The sequence below is a fragment of the Dinoponera quadriceps genome, unplaced genomic scaffold (assembly GCF_001313825.1).
Source record: "Dinoponera quadriceps isolate SergipeBrazil2010 unplaced genomic scaffold, ASM131382v1 scaffold141, whole genome shotgun sequence".
Taxonomy (NCBI): domain Eukaryota; kingdom Metazoa; phylum Arthropoda; class Insecta; order Hymenoptera; family Formicidae; genus Dinoponera; species Dinoponera quadriceps.
The window spans coordinates 529605-545841 of NW_014554256.1; the positions used below are offsets into that span (position 1 = coordinate 529605).

A 16237-nucleotide genomic window follows, 5' to 3' on the forward strand; every position below is an offset into this window, starting at 1 on the left:
GGGGGGAGAGAGAGAGAAAGAAGGACAGAGAAAGAGGGAGGAAGAGAGGGTGAGAGTCACCTGCAACAACCCCTTAAGTACTCCCCGCTCTGCCGTTAATCCGTTTAGCTCTATCCCGGCTCGTACGTGTTCCAGTTCTTCGCACGGGGGCTACGCACACACGCCCGATTACGCTAAACAAAGCCAACGTTCCCACACAGAGAGAGTTCTTTGCGAAACACGTCCCTCTTCCGATCTCCACCCTGTCTCTCCCTTCCCGGAGCACGATCTCTTTTCTCCCCTCTCCCTCCCTCGTCCATCGCTCACTCGTGCGTTCTCTCTCTCTCTCTCACACACATACACACACACACACGCACACACAACATACATATTATCAATTATTTAGTCACTCTCGTCATCTTTTTTATGAACCTAGAAGTCAAAGCCCAAGACTACCAATTCCTCGATTAATTCCGTTTAGCGTTTGCGGGACGAAGTCCGTTGCGTGCGTGACGCATCCCGGACGACGGGCGGTCGGTGGAGGTCCGCCGCGAAGAAGACGTCCCTCGCGTTTCATTTTATTCCTGAGATCACGTCAATCCCCCGTGTTTCGCGGTCGGCGATAATCAAACGAACGCGAACCTGTGGCACGCTTCGCGCGTCCCCCAATGGACGGACGAGGATCACGTCTCGGGTCTACGAAGGGGCCACTACGAACCGGCGTTCGCAGGGTTCTGCGGGACGTAAATCACACGCCGAAGGCCTCGGCCGAGACCTCACTCCGCGAGAGGCGAGGACGCGCACCTCTAAACTGGCACTGCTCGTTTGTTCGTTCGTCCGTTCGTTTCCTTCTACGTTCGTTCATGGCTGCTGTACGCGTACACTGTGCAACGCTGCGTGAGAGGGGCAAGTAGAAATTATTATGTTTCACTTTCTTCGAGCGACGCTGCTGAACACGCGCCGCCTGATGTCCCCGGCAAAGAAGGTCACTCGTCGGTCTGGACGCACCGACGTCCGTCTTGGTAAGTCGATAGCTGGGGATGAGTTTTTCCCCCGTGCGAGCGAGCACGGCGTATCGGGAGGACACGGAGGAGAGAACTGTCAACGCGCGAACGCCGTGAATGTTAACTTGGCGCGAGCTCGCGACAACGTGACGGTAACACGCGGACGAAAGGAAGACGGGGAAGCGTGAGAGAGAAAGAACGGAAGAGACCGGTCGGTTTATTCTCGAGCGGGAAACGATAATCTCATCAACGAAAGCCGCCTCGACGGGCGCCGTGCGCGCGTCTCTCGAGTGTCCCCGATAACAGCCGGCCGGAGTTCAAAGGAGGAGAGGCCCTCGCGCTACACTTGATCTCGATCGACGATCCCGGCTCCTCTCGCGCCACCTCAGCGAATCGCTCCGTGACCCGACATCAAAAGATCCCGGCGGAGGGAGGTCTCGTCCCCCCCCGTCTATCACACGGAGATCTCTTGAATCTGCACGCGCTTCTTCGCGCTGCCGGGTGTCCCGGGCTGTCGCAGGATCCCAGGACACGAGAGACCGACGTTCGGCGCCGGTGCCTTGGGCGGCGGCGGTGGCTCCGGCACGTCCTCGTTCTCGTCCTCGCTGTCGTGCAGGCCGCTCATCCCGTCGTTCACCTCGTCCATCCTGGCGATCGTCGCGTCGACGCAGGGCGACGGGGTGCGGGTCCTCTGGACGCACGGGCTCTTGCTGTAGGACGGCGGCTCCAGGATGCGCTTGCCGCCGCCGGGCGGCGGCGAGCATTGGAACTCCTGCAGCTGCATCTCCAGCTCTTGGACGAGCTTCGCCTTGTGGGGCTGCAGGATCGACGGCGAGTCGATCAGGTTCATGGAAGACAGTCGCTGCTTACCCGTGGCGGGGTCCATGCCGGAGCAGCCGGCCTCCAGCAGCTCTTCCTTCTTCTTGTTGCCGAAGGAGGTGGCGATACCGCCGCCCGCGTTCCGGTCGCGCTGGTGGTAGATGCCCGCGAATATCAGGATGTTGAGCAGCAGCAGGAACACCCCGACCGCGATGGTGACCGTTAGGGCGGTGGTGTAACTCTGGTAGTGGCTGGACGCGAGCTTACGCAGGATGTTGTTGGGGCCCGGGCCCAGGTTCGAGTGCTGCAGCGTCTGCGAGGTGGTGGGTGTGATCGTGGTCGCGACGGTCGCGTTCGGTGTGCACTCCGTCGTGGACAGCACGTTTATTATCGAGGAGGGTTCCGTGGGGGACGGCAGGGGCAGCGGGGGCGCCGGTATCGGCACGGCCGTGCTCTGAGGACGCACCGGGCCCTCGTAGAGGTTCTGGCTGTCCGCGAGGTGGTGGTGCCGCATGTTGATCTCGTAGCCCGGCCGGTGCAGCTGCGGCAGCAGGTTCAGCCAGAGGGACATTTTGTGGCCCCTGTAGTGCGAACGCATCTCCGGGCTGTGGCCGGCCTCCAAGTACAACTGGTTTATGGAGTCGTACGAGTCCCAGAACGGCGGGCTCGTCGTTAGGCCGCCCTCCAGTCCCGAGGACAAGGGACTCGCGCCGTTCGGATCCCTGGAACAACCAGCGAACCACGAGCCTTTGACAAGTGGACAGACACCGTCTCTCGTGCTCTCTCCTTTTTTCCCCTCGCGCGCCCTCAGGTCGTTGCCCCGCTTTGCAACTTGGCCGCGAGGAAATTTGATAATGAGATTTAATAACGTTAAAAGTCCCCGGTAGAAACTGAACCTCGTGGCTCAGGGAGTGAATTTGTGTCTGACGTCGCTACCAGCCGGTGATGTAATTCTCGCTTCTTCTAGCGGCTAGATAATAGCCGGATAAATAAATTAGACGACGGTAAACAAAAGAAATTGCGGACTGGAAAATTTAATCTAGCCTGTTCTAGTTATCGGCCTTTGACTCTGACTGGATACATTTCTACTCGCGAATGATAAATTTTAACATCGACGTCAAATGTTAAATTGTACAAAAATTAATGTAATAACATGGAGAAAATATTGAAAAAAAATTAATATATGCTTAATCGCATACGCAACAATGAAGAAAGTTGAACGATTAAATTTCGTATCGGAATCCGAGAGGGCCGGACCACGAATGTGTCAATTCGAAACGTGGCTTCCCCCCGCACCCCGTGCGACAGTTCGCCGCAAACGAAAATTCCATCCGAGAAAATTCTCCGTGTCAATGACAGAGCAATCATCCAGATAGCCAACGATCCGCAATTAGGGAGACCGAAATCACTTCGCGTCTCCTCTCCGCCAACTCTCCATCTCTCCGCTTCGAGATTGCGAGCTTCCGCTGAGCGCACTAACGGCCTTTGGCGGGAGTTTGGCTCGAAAATCCTCTCCCAGCTGTAACTTCACCCTACAACTACCAACCTTTCAAGACCCTCTTCACGGAGGGGTAATCGAAGTGCATGTGATACTTAAGTTCGGACGAACTCCAAGCCGGCTGAATTAACAAGAGGCACGCCGCGTTCACTTATCCGATTAACCCTTTCACACTCGTGCGCGCGTTATCTCGCGGCGGCGGCGGCGCGTTATCGATTGACAACTGCTGTGTGCTTCCTCGGCCGGGAAAACGACGGTACGAGCTCCTCGTTTTCGTTAGCATTTTCGCGCGGCCGTCGGTCGCGATAAAGACGCGATAAAGCCGGGGAAATCGCTCGCCGCTACGTTTCACGCCAACTACCACGTGAGATCCTCATTTCCGCGCGGCCGAGCGACAGAGAGAGACACATCTCTCTCTCATTTACGATGCGCCCGTAATTAGACGTTAATTTAAAAAGCCGGAAGATGAAAAGGATCGCGAGGACTCACCCGCGCCTCACGAAGTTAGCCAAGTAATGGACGAGAAGCTTCGACAGGTTCTCGTCGGCGGTCGTGTAGTTGCCAAAGGCGGACGTCGCCGACGACGACGTGACTTCGCCACGAAGAAGAGGTATGCCCAAGAGATACGGCACTTCCTCGCCCCTCTGACTCGGTCGATCGTCCGGCTGGAAGTGCAGGAAATAGCCCCGTCCCGCGGAGGCGGAGTGCAGCAGGGCCAGTCGGAGGAGCGGCGCGGCGACTTGGCCGTCTCCGAGGAGAGATAAGAGACCCTCGCAGATCGCCACGAGGCTCTGCTCGCCCCGTTCCCAGTCGGTGTACTCGTTCCGAAGTGTCGAATAGATTTCATGCAGATGGTATCGGTAGGTGTTCCGGACGTAAGTGCGCAATATACGGTCTCTCCTCGTCTCGTTCAAGCCGTTCTGCCAACCCATAAGAGAGAAAGTCGCCGCTGTTTCACTACGCGGATTATACGGTGAATCGTTCCGCCATTAAAACATACTTAAATCGATACAAATATTACTTGATTTAAGGGGCTGAAAAATAAGTAATTATATTTACTTGATTCTAGCATTTTTTTTCTGTGTGCTATACTGGGCACTTTTTTTTCTGTATCAGTGATAACAGCTTCACATGCATGTTGCCACTGCTATTTTTCTGATTTGAAACAATAAAAAAAGTCGAGCCCGGAAATAACTGAAACGTCTCTCAGTGTAGCTTCCAAAACGGTTTGAACACGTTTCTATTTTTCTCTTGATGCAGTTTGGAACGCAAGCGATGGTCCAGTGACGAGAGAACTGGTTTTCGAGAAATTAGTTCTCTCATTGGGCCATCGGTTGCGTTCCAAATTGGATCAAGAAGGAAGAGTTTAAACCGTTTTGAAACTCGGTGCGTGCGTGCAACGCGATATTGATTGTTTGTTGTTAATTGTCGGAGAGGCGGATCGCGCTTGGCGTCGAAGCGGATTCGAAAAATTTCGATCTCGCGATTGGGGGATTAGAGAAAGTTTCTTTTTTTTTCCCCGACGAGTTTCGCGACGAGAGCTTATCAGGAATGATGCTCGAGAGTTTTTATTACGGGCACGCGATGTTTGATTTGCGCAAATGTGTCGCTCATAGTAATTTCCTTTGCCCGGCGAACGCGCGCGCGATGTGTGCACACGAGAGAATCGCTCGAATCGCTGATAACCGGGCCGGTAATCGGCGCGATTTTATTTGCGTAAATAATGTCGACTCGTTTCCGCCGACGATTATATCTGCATACGGATTGCTGATTCGCACACACGTAAATCCTAAAGTGGAAAGACGCGCGCTCGCTCGCTCAGTGGCCGTGACCATCAGAGAGTCAATAATATCCGGAACGAATAGCGCGCGCTCTCGCTCGTGACGCTTTCATCGTAAAGCTCATCAATTTGTCGAGCTATATCCAATCAACGTCAATTACATATTATGCGCGAGGTGTTCGGCTATTAATCAGGACATTACTTCCGGCCGAGCACAAATTTCTTGATGAAATCGATAGCACGCGAGAGCTTAAAATGTACCGATACTTTTTCGTGGATACACATTTCCACGCTTTCGGAGGAATGTTACGAATAATACAAATGCGTTCACGGTGGAAATTGACGAAACGTACACAATTGACACGTGTGCATTTAGTGAAAAAAATTAAACGTAGCAATTGTAATACGGCTGTGGAATTATGGACAGCTAATGTCGTTGCTACCGCAGCTGAATTCATCGGATATTTGAATTTAGGCAGCGAAAATACAGCGAAAAATATCAGCCGTATTTTAACCACCCCTGTCCCTCTTTGACCAATTATGCCGCCATATTTATTTATAACGTCTTATAATGTGATAATAAATATTTTGAACCTTGGTTAAACGTTGGCATTTCAGCTAACACAGTTGTGTATCACGGCAAGTGCATTTTACCTCCAACAGCCGACTTTTGAGTGTGAATGCAAAGCAAGGTTCGAGGACAAGCTGACAAGATTTAGCTAGTCATTGCTGAGTCATTTTTTTCGCGATAATTCCCGTGTTTTCCCACGTTTGCGAACATTTCCTCCGAATTACCGTCGGCGACTGAAACGAACTCACGTCGAACTCACCTGTAGATCATCCTCGGAGAGGTTCACCCAGGCTTCCTCGGACGTAAGGCCGAAGAGTAAGTCGCGATCGCCGAAGTCCGCGAACTCGGCGCCGGGTCCGGGTACGATCGGCATTAGTCCCGACGAAGAGGCAGTGGGCTGGAAGTTCTGATCGAAGCGTCCCGTCTATTTCGTCATTGTTTCGCTTTGTTTTTTCGCATTTCCCGCTCGCAGCGTTCGCGAGAGAAACACGCTGTTATCGATCGGGAGGCGGCTCGGCGCCTGCCCGTTTCTCTCCGTTCGCCCGGCACTTCCGGGTTACGCGCGTTCGCGATACCGCGATATCGCGACGAGTGCGACGAGACATGCACTACACTATCGGCGGATAGGTTAATGGAGCATGCACGAAGTAGCTATTACGGTTCTCGGATCCGTCATCTGTCAGCCGGTTGTCCGTTCAATTAGCAGATTCATCGTTTACCTGTCGTCTCGTTCGCTCTTGCGCAAAATCAATACGCCGGCCGGTCGGCCGGCCGCCGGTGCTGTTGGGCCGGGCTAATATCCGCATGCAATTACAACGAAATTCGCAAATTTCGTAATCGCCCGCCGAACAGACGACACGTGTGCGCGCTGAGACCGATGTTTATTCAACGCCCGCCATAATATTTATTTACATCGCCTATGAAGTAGTGGGATATTCTAACGCGTAACGCGAGTTTAAACGAGACCCGTTCGCCCGCCTGTCCTTCTCCTCCTCCCCCTCTCCTACCACACCACAACCGGCGGCATGTACGTCCCAAGCGTGGAGGATGTAAATGCAAATTTCATGAAAAACGGCGCAATGTCAAAAGCGCGGAACCGACGAAGCCGTGTCGAAGTTCACGCAGATAAGCGCCTATCAGCGGCGCCGGTTGCCGAAAACTTATGAAAAGCTCGGTGCAAAAGTTCCGATGTTGTAATGTTAACGCAGTCGATGATTATTAAAGGCTCCCTTGGGTTTCCCGTCAGAAGAGAGGAATAATTAGCCGTTGAGGTCGACGCGGATTGAACGTTGCTCTACTGGAGATTTAATTCCTCATAATTATTGCCCTTTAATTACAACCGTAATATTAATGATCGATATCGCCGACGTCGATTAACTTTGGCGTTTGGAACAACTAATTTCCCGCCCCCTCTCCTTCCCTCTCTCTCTCTCTCTCTCTCTCCTCTCTCCTCTCTAATTTTGCATTTGAAGAGAGACAAATAGATGTGTTATTTATCACGTGCTCTGGTAACGCTGTCCCCTCGAGCGCATACAACAAATAGTTTAGCTTACAATGTGTTGCTTATGAAGGAAAAGAAAAAAGAAAAAAAACGGTCTACAAACTGTACGATAATATTCTACTTAGTTAAGACGATATTTACATTTCTACACAAAAGAAATATTGACAATGAGATAATCATTATAATTTACATTGACATTTTCGTCTGACAGCTCTGCGTGTTGACTATCTAAAAGATTATTACAAAAAACTTGTCTTAAAAGCAGAGAGAGAGAGAGAGAGAGACGAACGCGATCGATTGAGCGAACATTAAAGGTAAAACCGACTGCGCGACGAAGGCGAGGCGGTAATCGTAAATGTGGAAACGGCGCGTTATATTTTTTACAACCGAGGGCGAGGGAGGAGCGGGGAGGAGAAGAGCGAAATGTGATGAAATTACGGTCTTACCTGATTGACCGTCGGTGGCAGAACAGCTCCGTCGATGAAGGGCGCGAATCCGGAAGTGAATCTCGGCGGATCCAGCTTAACCGCCAGCAGCTCGTCCAGGTTCCTCAAACGAAGGCACGGTGCGATGTCGTCGGCCTCGACGTCGCTCGGACATCCGGTCTGATCGGCGACCCGGCGCTTCACCGTCAGCGGATCTCGCTGGACCGCCCATGGCGAAAGGGCTGAACCCCCAAGCAGGATCACCCTCCCGATCAGCTCTATAATTCGCGGCGAAAGTCTCTCGCTAATTGCGTCCGGTGAGCCGCGAAGATAGCGACCCGTACAAACATTTTCCGAACGTTTCCAAAATATAGTATAGATTCTGATCGGATTAACCAAACTTATCTCAAATAAGTGTAACATATTGCGATATCGAATAGAAATCGAATTTGTATTCTAGTTATAAGAAAACTTTAGGAAAATGTTGGGCAGAGCAAATGGAATCTGCCTGGGCTTCCCATTTAGAATCGCAATATTATTTAGTTGGCAATCGGAATAGATTCGAATTAGATACTCTTCATAAAATTTTCTAACACGGGAATTTAGATAGATCCCATTTTTCTCTGCTCGATATTTTCCCAAAATTTACTTTTTACAGATTTCTATTTTATGTGTTTTATATTCAACAAAATATTTGAAAAGATTTGAATATTTTACAAATATATAAATAACTTGAAAAGCATAAATATTCAAGCGACCATTTCAATCTCCGATTTTTGAAAACCTTACAGTAAGAAATAAAACTATATAACTGATGTTGGAGCAAAATAATTGAATCGGCTTGAATATATACGGTTTTCAATATTTATATCTGTAAAATATACGTAAATACTCAAAGCTTTTCAGATGTTTTGTTCAACATAGATATAGAATGGAAATCTAGAAAAAAGAAAACTTTAGGTATATACAAACGTTTGGACAGAGAAAATGGAATCTCTCTGGGTTTCCGACTTAGAATCGGAATAGATTCCAATTAGATCCCACGAAACTTTCTATATGGGAAGCCAGACAACTCCTACTTTCCCCGCCCAAAGCTTCTCAGATATCTCGTTCCATAAATAATCATTCAATAATTATAAAATAGAAATCTAAAAAACAAGAAAACTTTGGGTAAACGTTGAACAGAGAAAATGGAATCTGTCTGAATTTCCCGCATAGAATCGTAGTTTTGAAACATTACACCTCCGAGTCTTCGTAGATTTCCCAATCAGAATCCATCATTTCGGAAAATCGGAATAGATTCTAATCAGATCCTAGGAAATTTTCTACACGTGGACACGAAGTAAACAATTAAAATCCCTGCAGTTACCATCCCCGCGGCGATAGTACTCCGCTCTCTTTATTATTTCGAAATCCGATAATCCACGAACGGGAAATCAGTCTTTTGGTAGTCCGCGAAGCCTGTTACCTCATTTCTCCTCTCGCTTCCTCTCCAAACGCCAGGAGAAGCTTAGACAGCGGTTATACGCCGAGAGCGTTAACCAATTAGCTGTAATTAGCACGTCTCTTTAGAAGGGTTTCGCTTTCGCGGTCGGTCGAATGTTAAATGCGATTAAGTTGATTCTCTTTCTTGACGGTAATATCGGCTACTGCGAAGGACTCAGTTCGCGATACTTTACGATTCAGACGGTGAGAAGGAATATCATCAATCCTGCATCGGCGAGCGAACGGTTGGAGTTTACAAGCAGTTTACACACACACACACACACATATATACAAGCGGTTTGAAAAATAAATAAATTTATGGTGTGCACGCGGTGGGAATTTTTGTCGAGAACGATATACTGTGGCAGAAATAAAAATTAGCATATCAGTATCGTGCAACCGCGATACATTCATACTGAAGCCGAAATTTATACAGGGTGCTTTAAAACCGCAGGTAATATGACTGGATAATAAAACACGCGAAAATTGACACGCGAGTTGTAACAAGCTTAAGTTCACAAAAACCGTTTCCGGGATATTCCATTTTGCTTATTTGCAAGTCAATAGTTCTTCATACGATTGTACATATTGTAAAATGATTAATATCTCGAAAATTCAGAGTATCCGTAATTGATAAGTCACCTTTAGTCTATTTCAGTTTACTTTTTCCATAGTAACATGTGTGTGTGTGTTGTATGACTCCAAATGGTTTCCAGGAGATGGGAAAATTATTGTTTCGCTGCGTTAATTAAAAATGGTTTGACATACTTATTCAACCGCAGAAATCACATGCATATTTTCATTTTTATTTTTCACCTTTTCACTTGTTATTCTTTCGATATTTTTCTCCGGTAAATTAAACATGTACCTGTTATTTATGAAAATTGCTGACACAAGCCTCGATTTTTTTTAAATGTTAGCGCGCGTAGTAATACAAAGGACTACTGGCTTACAAATAAAAAAAAAGCCTCGAAACAATACGTCGAAAAAAATTAGTTTATGGTTCCATGTTTGTCTGGATTTCTCGTTTGTCCGTGCGAATTTAATTAACTTGTTAAGTATTTAATTGCATTCCTGCCAGATTCTGTGCACAGATATCAATTAAACATGCATCAAAGTGCTTTTTTAACTTAATGTTATATAATACTTTTCAAATATATCCCAGCCGCAACAGACAGATATGATATTTTTTCATTTACTAATGCTGATGTATCTCAGGGAAAAAATCCAATCAACGTTAATTACATATTACACGCAGATACGCAGAGAGAGAGGCGATATTTTTCTGCAAATCCCCACTTTCACACCCTCAAACTGATGCTGTGAAGTATAAAACGTACGAATAATTCGGAACGAAAATTAACAATATATATCATTGATACATCCTTGTGTTTTCCGCATGAATCTGCCCGCGTCCTTCGAGCTCGTTTGCGGTTTCCGATGCAGCCCCGACGCTTCCTCATCTTGTTTGCGCGCGCGGCATTTAGCCGGTGCGCAAACAAAACGCGGTGCGCGTCGGTCGCGAATCGCCTCGGCATCCGCGCGATCGCACGCCTCGCGAACGATTAAAAGACCTTACCTTTCGCCATTGGGGAGACCGCTAAAAAATTGGCGAGAGCCGCCCCGGTGCCGTGGCCCAGCAACGCCAGTCGCTCAGGATCGCCGCCGAAAGCCCCGAGATTCTCGCGCAGCCAATGAAGTCCCGCCACCAAATCCATCAATCCGTAATTGCCCTGCGCGCTCCCCTTCGACCCGGTTTTCAGAAAGCCTGGGTTTCAATGCACCCGAATTAGGTAGACGACTCTCATTTAACGCCCGGCTATAAGTGGATCCAGCCGGCCGTTTCGCGAATTATGCCCGCGTATTTTCCAACGCGGATTTCCTCGCACGGCAAAGCATCGCACGGGTTACGGCGTGCGCAATCTCGCGACACCTTCACCGTTTCTCTCTCTCTCTCTCTCTCTCTCTCTCTCTTTATGCATGGACCGAGAACGGAAGCTGTCTGCTCGTGAGAAAAAGAAGAAAAATGAAAATTGCCGCGATTCAAGGGCGTTTGCTCGGACAATTCCGCAACGGCGCAATTGTCTTCTCGTTTCTCGCTCTAGCCTCTTTCGCTTCTCGCGCTTGCTTCCTTTGACTCACAGACCTTGCGCAAACGTAACGTAAAGAGCTCATGTTATTGTACTAATTGCGAGCTCACAGAGAGCTCGGATACAATCACCGCTGGTATTTACTTTAAGAAGATCATGCCAAGTGAGAGAGATAGAGAGATGGAGAGAGCGAAGGAGGAAAATTCTGATTTAATTAATTGTTACCGGGTTAGTTACCGGGGCAGGGCGAAAGCCAAGGTATCTATTCGCGTAATGCAAACACGGTTATTGTTAACGGCAAGCGAGGCCGCGAATCGGACAAATCGGATGAAAATTAAACATTTGCTCGGCCGGCTCGATTTCACTCGCTTCAATTTGCCGTGGCCTATCCTACGATTACGGCGTTACTTTCCTCCGTCGTCGCATTTTGGCGAGGCGAGTGATTTCGATCTCGATCCCGATTCCACCCCTCAATTTCCCACTCACGCGTCGCGCGCTTAATTATCCGCCGAATCCCACACTTTTCCACTCGTATTTAACATCGGAAATATACGCACTATCGTGGAGTATTGAGTAAATAATAATTGTGTCGCTTATAACGGCCGTTCGCGCGATTTAAGTGGGACCTGTCCGCGGCAGGACCGCTCCCTTCAGCCGCTTTTCCCCCCCGAATGATCGTTTTCCGATCCACCGGATCGTTTCAATTCGTTCGGCCGGGAGACGAGGGAATTTTTCGAATACGTGACCGATTTGGAAATACACCCGATATTATTTAAAGTAACGGAGACCAATCTCGGCAACTTTATTTGCACGGGAACCGCGATCCGTGAAGCACGAAAATATGCGGCACGAAACACCGGGGAAAGTACGAATAATAAGTAGAATAACGAAAAGGGGGAGGGGGAAGGGGAAAAAAATAAAACGACGAGAAGGAAATCGAGTCCGCTGGCCGCGCGATATTGGATAATACCGCGGGCATTGTTTCGCTACGGCGATGAACAAAACGCATACGGAAAACTGCAGCGCGCCCGACAAAAGGGAGAAGAGCAAAAACAGCGCCCCGGCTGAAAATACGGGCGTATCGATATCGAAAATTATTCCGTCGACCGCCCCCGGGCTTTTTTCATGAATGGCCGTACGGAGTTGTAAACACGCGCTTGCACATCTTTCGAATAAGCTCTTTCGAATACAAGTCACTTGTTTATCGTTTATTAACCGCGCGATGCATTCTCGGTGTACCCCTAAATAGCACGCTCCAGAAATAGCGCCGAGCGGGGGAAAAAGGGGGAAAGGAGGGTACTGGATACCGGATTGCGGACTCAACGGCGGTAAAAAAAACGCGGCGCGAAAATCGCCGAGGAACTCGCGAAATGGAAATGTAACAAGTTACCGAAGTGGATTAACGCGAAATTACAGCCCCACTTTGTTCGGCATTCAAAAAAGGGAGCGGGAGAGAGAGAGAGAGAGAGAAAGAGAGAGGGAAGTAGGAACACGCGCGATATTCTGATAAAAATTTTATGAATCAACTAAAAAAACGGATATCATCGATAACCGCCGGAGATTTGCGAACGAGGGACGGAGACTCGCTCGGATGTCAATTACAGCCTGCGCGACGCCCCCGCGGTTGAAATTATGTGCACGACATTTAGCAGATTCTCGAGAGCCGGCCATGCGATAAACGAGCGCGAAAGTCTACTCGCGTGAAAAACGCTACCTTACATATATCCCCCTTCTTCGTCCTCATTAAACTCCCTTTGTTTCTTTCCCCTTTGTTCCCGTTTTTAATTTTGACACGCACACGCGACCGCCTTTCTCTCTCTTTCTCTCTCTCTCTCTCCCTTTTTCTCTTTCGTGAGAGAAGACGTATCTCTCGCAGCGACCGGCTCTCCGGTTCCCCGATATTCACATTCGAAGTGACGTCGCGTTTTTAAAGTTGCGACTATCGCGCCGGTAACAACCCACCGAGGGAGAATTCTCGTATATAACCGCGCGGAAAGTAATCTGGTAAGAATCTCGGCAAACTACCCCCCCCCCTCCCCGGCTGCCACGACTAATGAGATCATTCTTTCGGTCTGTAGAAAGAACAAAAGGGCTGGCTCGCGCCGTAATAATAAACAAAGCGGAGTAAACCACGGCGCGCTTTATAATCCGGAAACTTTCTATCCACTGTTTTTGCTCGCTCACGAATCGTCTAGCAACGCGAATGTCTTGATTGTCGCCGTTTCGTCATTGTTGCGCTCGGTCGACGATAATTTGTCGGGACAAGGGTTTACCCGAAAGAGATCCGCGTGTCAAAAGTATCATCTGTCGACGATTCTCGACGTTTGTCGTCCGAAGTAATCGTGATGTCGATCGAAAACTTGATTTGTTTTTCTTTGTTTATTAAAGTACGCAAAATTAATCCTTCGTCGATAAGCCAAGCGACTATGTGACAATTCCTTAAACCTTTCACCTTTGAACATATCTCGTGACGATTGAAAGCATTTCAGTCCTGTAATAGTGTCCGACCGAAATTTCGGTTTCGGCTGCGGTTATTTTCGACCAAAAATCAGGGTTTCGCTTTGGCTTCGGTTTCGGCCGAAATTGAAAAACAGTTTCGGTGTAAACCGAAACTAATCAAGTCACAACACGTCGGTCAAAGCCAGTATACCGACTACTGTGAAAATTCGGAAATTCTCCCTTCTTCGGCGTAAGATATGTTACATTTCATACAAATGTATGTAATCATAAGTCTATTTTTTGCGTTTTTAAAGACCGTTATTTTATAACTCTCGTTTTTTATTTTCTATATCCATTATTAAAGCAACCGAAATTTTCAACGTTATGTTTAATCAAATTTAAATAAAGTATCAACATACACACACATTATAATTTAATAAAGTATCATTATAGATGTATTTTCATCGTGGCATCCATTTTCCATCTTAACTTTTGTAAAACTTTCGTTCAGGTTTCGGTTTGTTTTCGGTTTATTTTCGGTCGCAACTGAAAAAGAATCGAATATTCGTTTACGGTTTCGGCCGAAAAGTGAAAAAAAGTGGTTTCGGTCGGACACTAGTCTTTAACACTTTGCGGTCCGCTGACGATACAGTATCGTCGCACGAATTCCGACGTTGAATCCGTCGTCAACGAGATAGTAACGTCACGAGAACGTTAATATTAACTAAATCTTAAAAGATAACAGCTCCGATGAAAGATAAATTGTCGATATAAAGACATGAGGAGCCAAGCACGGTTGTTCTAGTGCCACTAGATATTAATAATGTCATAATATTAATATAATGAATGACAAAACATAATAAGTAGTGTCAATAGATTGTTCATAATATAGTTAGCTGTTAGGTAAAAGGATTTCTGGGAAATTTAAATTAACAATTTATATTAACGACACACACGTAAATCTAGGATTCAAGGTAGATAGAAGGTGGAAAGAAGCAAAAGCGAAACGTGCTTATGCGAAACGTTAAAACAATTGTAAACGTAAGAGAAGAGCCACAGCCAAACGTGGTAAAGTGAAAAATATAATTATAGACGACGTAATTGAAATATACGAAAGCATAAAAATATTAATATAGAAGCATGTTCGCGACGGAGATTTTCTATCAGACGATTTATATTATTGCATTTTCTCCAAAAGGTGCGTAAAATTTTTTACAATTATAATAGATAATACTTTCAAAGTAAAATCTATAGTATATTTTATCATATGTGGAAATCTTAAAAAGCGATGTTTATAGTCTCGCAGGATCAATATTCCCACGTTTGACTTTTCCACTTAAAAAAAAAGTACCATCTGTGACTGTCCAATAAAAACAAATGCTAAGTATGAGTCATAGGCTCAGTTTGCTTGAGCCGGAAAACAACCTCATATGAAACGCGGGCCGCAAAGTGATGGCAATTTGTTGGGCAAAGTAAATGAAAACACACGAAAGAATTACATCCCCCAAGTAACGCATATTCCGCGTTAGCATTTCCTCATGGATACAAATACGTGGCATTGAATTTCTGAATTTCTCCGAGACATATATGCGCCCGCAGCGCAGCGAGATGATTGAGGGGCGGGGGATACTTTCCGAATCAATTTCTCGTGGACTGTCGTGAACAGTCGCGAGCGATCTCGAATGATTCGCAAATGGTCGCGGACGGTCGAGCGAAATAATCGCGAGCGGTTTTGCGCGGCCGTGTGTCTCGACGCTGCGGAATGGCTCGGGGTAGGAGAGAGGGGGCGGTTACGAAGATATAAGTTGAAATTGCCGAGCTTACCGAGCACCCCCAGACGAAAATTGATGGAGACGACGATGAGGCGTCCGTGAGCGGCCAAGGCGGTCCCGTCGAACGAATTCCCAGCGCCCCACGAATAGGAATCGCCGTGGATGAGGAGGAGAGCCGGCAGCGAGTCCGCGATACTACCTGCAACATCAGACGCGATATTCTACCGCAACTCGTCTCTCTGGGAAAATGTCTCGCGCGCTGAAATAAAACACTGACATAAACGCAAAGCGAACGGACACATTCGTAAAATTGATGGAAACGTCGCCGCTTATTTTATGATTTACGACTCGTTCCGCAATGCGCTGCAATGGGAAATACGCTTTCATTTCGCGGCAATTGCCGAGCTCGGCGGTTTTCTCGATCGCGTCTCCTTCGTCGTCTCATTCGACGCGTGTCACTCGGATTCTCTCTCTCTCTCTCTCTTTTCTCGATCGAGAGTCGGGTTTTCCTTATCGAGAACTTCGATCGGAGCAGCTCACAGCCGGCTCTCGCTACAATGCGATAATTACACCCTCCCCTCCCCTTGGCGGGTATCTCGATTACGATAAAATCGGGCTCAGGCTAAAATTCCTCTTTGATCTCGGTACACTCGGTCGGAGCAACGTTTGCAGTAAAAATATGTACACGGTTCTTATCCGAGCGCGACATAATGAGCAATTCGAGCGTGATTATGAAAGCGCAAATAAACATCTCCGGCCGTGGAGGTGTGGCCGATAAAAATGCCGAAAAAAGACGAGTAAGAAGGGACCGCGGATTCCTGCACGGCCGCACGTACCAGAGATTAAGCTTGTATAACTTTATAAGCCCGCCGGC

The 16237-nt window shown here is 47.7% G+C and overlaps 1 protein-coding gene across 2 annotated transcripts in view; it reads right to left on the reverse strand.

The window, feature by feature from the left end:
• Positions 1–6: 6 nt before the first annotated feature.
• The window catches only part of LOC106751777 (neuroligin-1-like), a 30604-nt gene continuing 14373 nt past the window's right edge, over positions 7–16237 (reverse strand). For both annotated transcript variants that reach the window (XM_014632900.1, XM_014632892.1), the window contains exons 3-8: positions 15416–15562; positions 10642–10830; positions 7599–7855; positions 5911–6057; positions 3790–4220; positions 7–2524 (exon numbers count right to left, since the gene is read on the reverse strand). In XM_014632900.1, the coding sequence (XP_014488386.1) occupies positions 1438–2524; positions 3790–4220; positions 5911–6057; positions 7599–7855; positions 10642–10830; positions 15416–15562 (2258 nt within the window). In that variant the 3' untranslated portion in view covers positions 7–1437. The remainder of the gene's footprint in view (positions 2525–3789; positions 4221–5910; positions 6058–7598; positions 7856–10641; positions 10831–15415; positions 15563–16237) is intronic.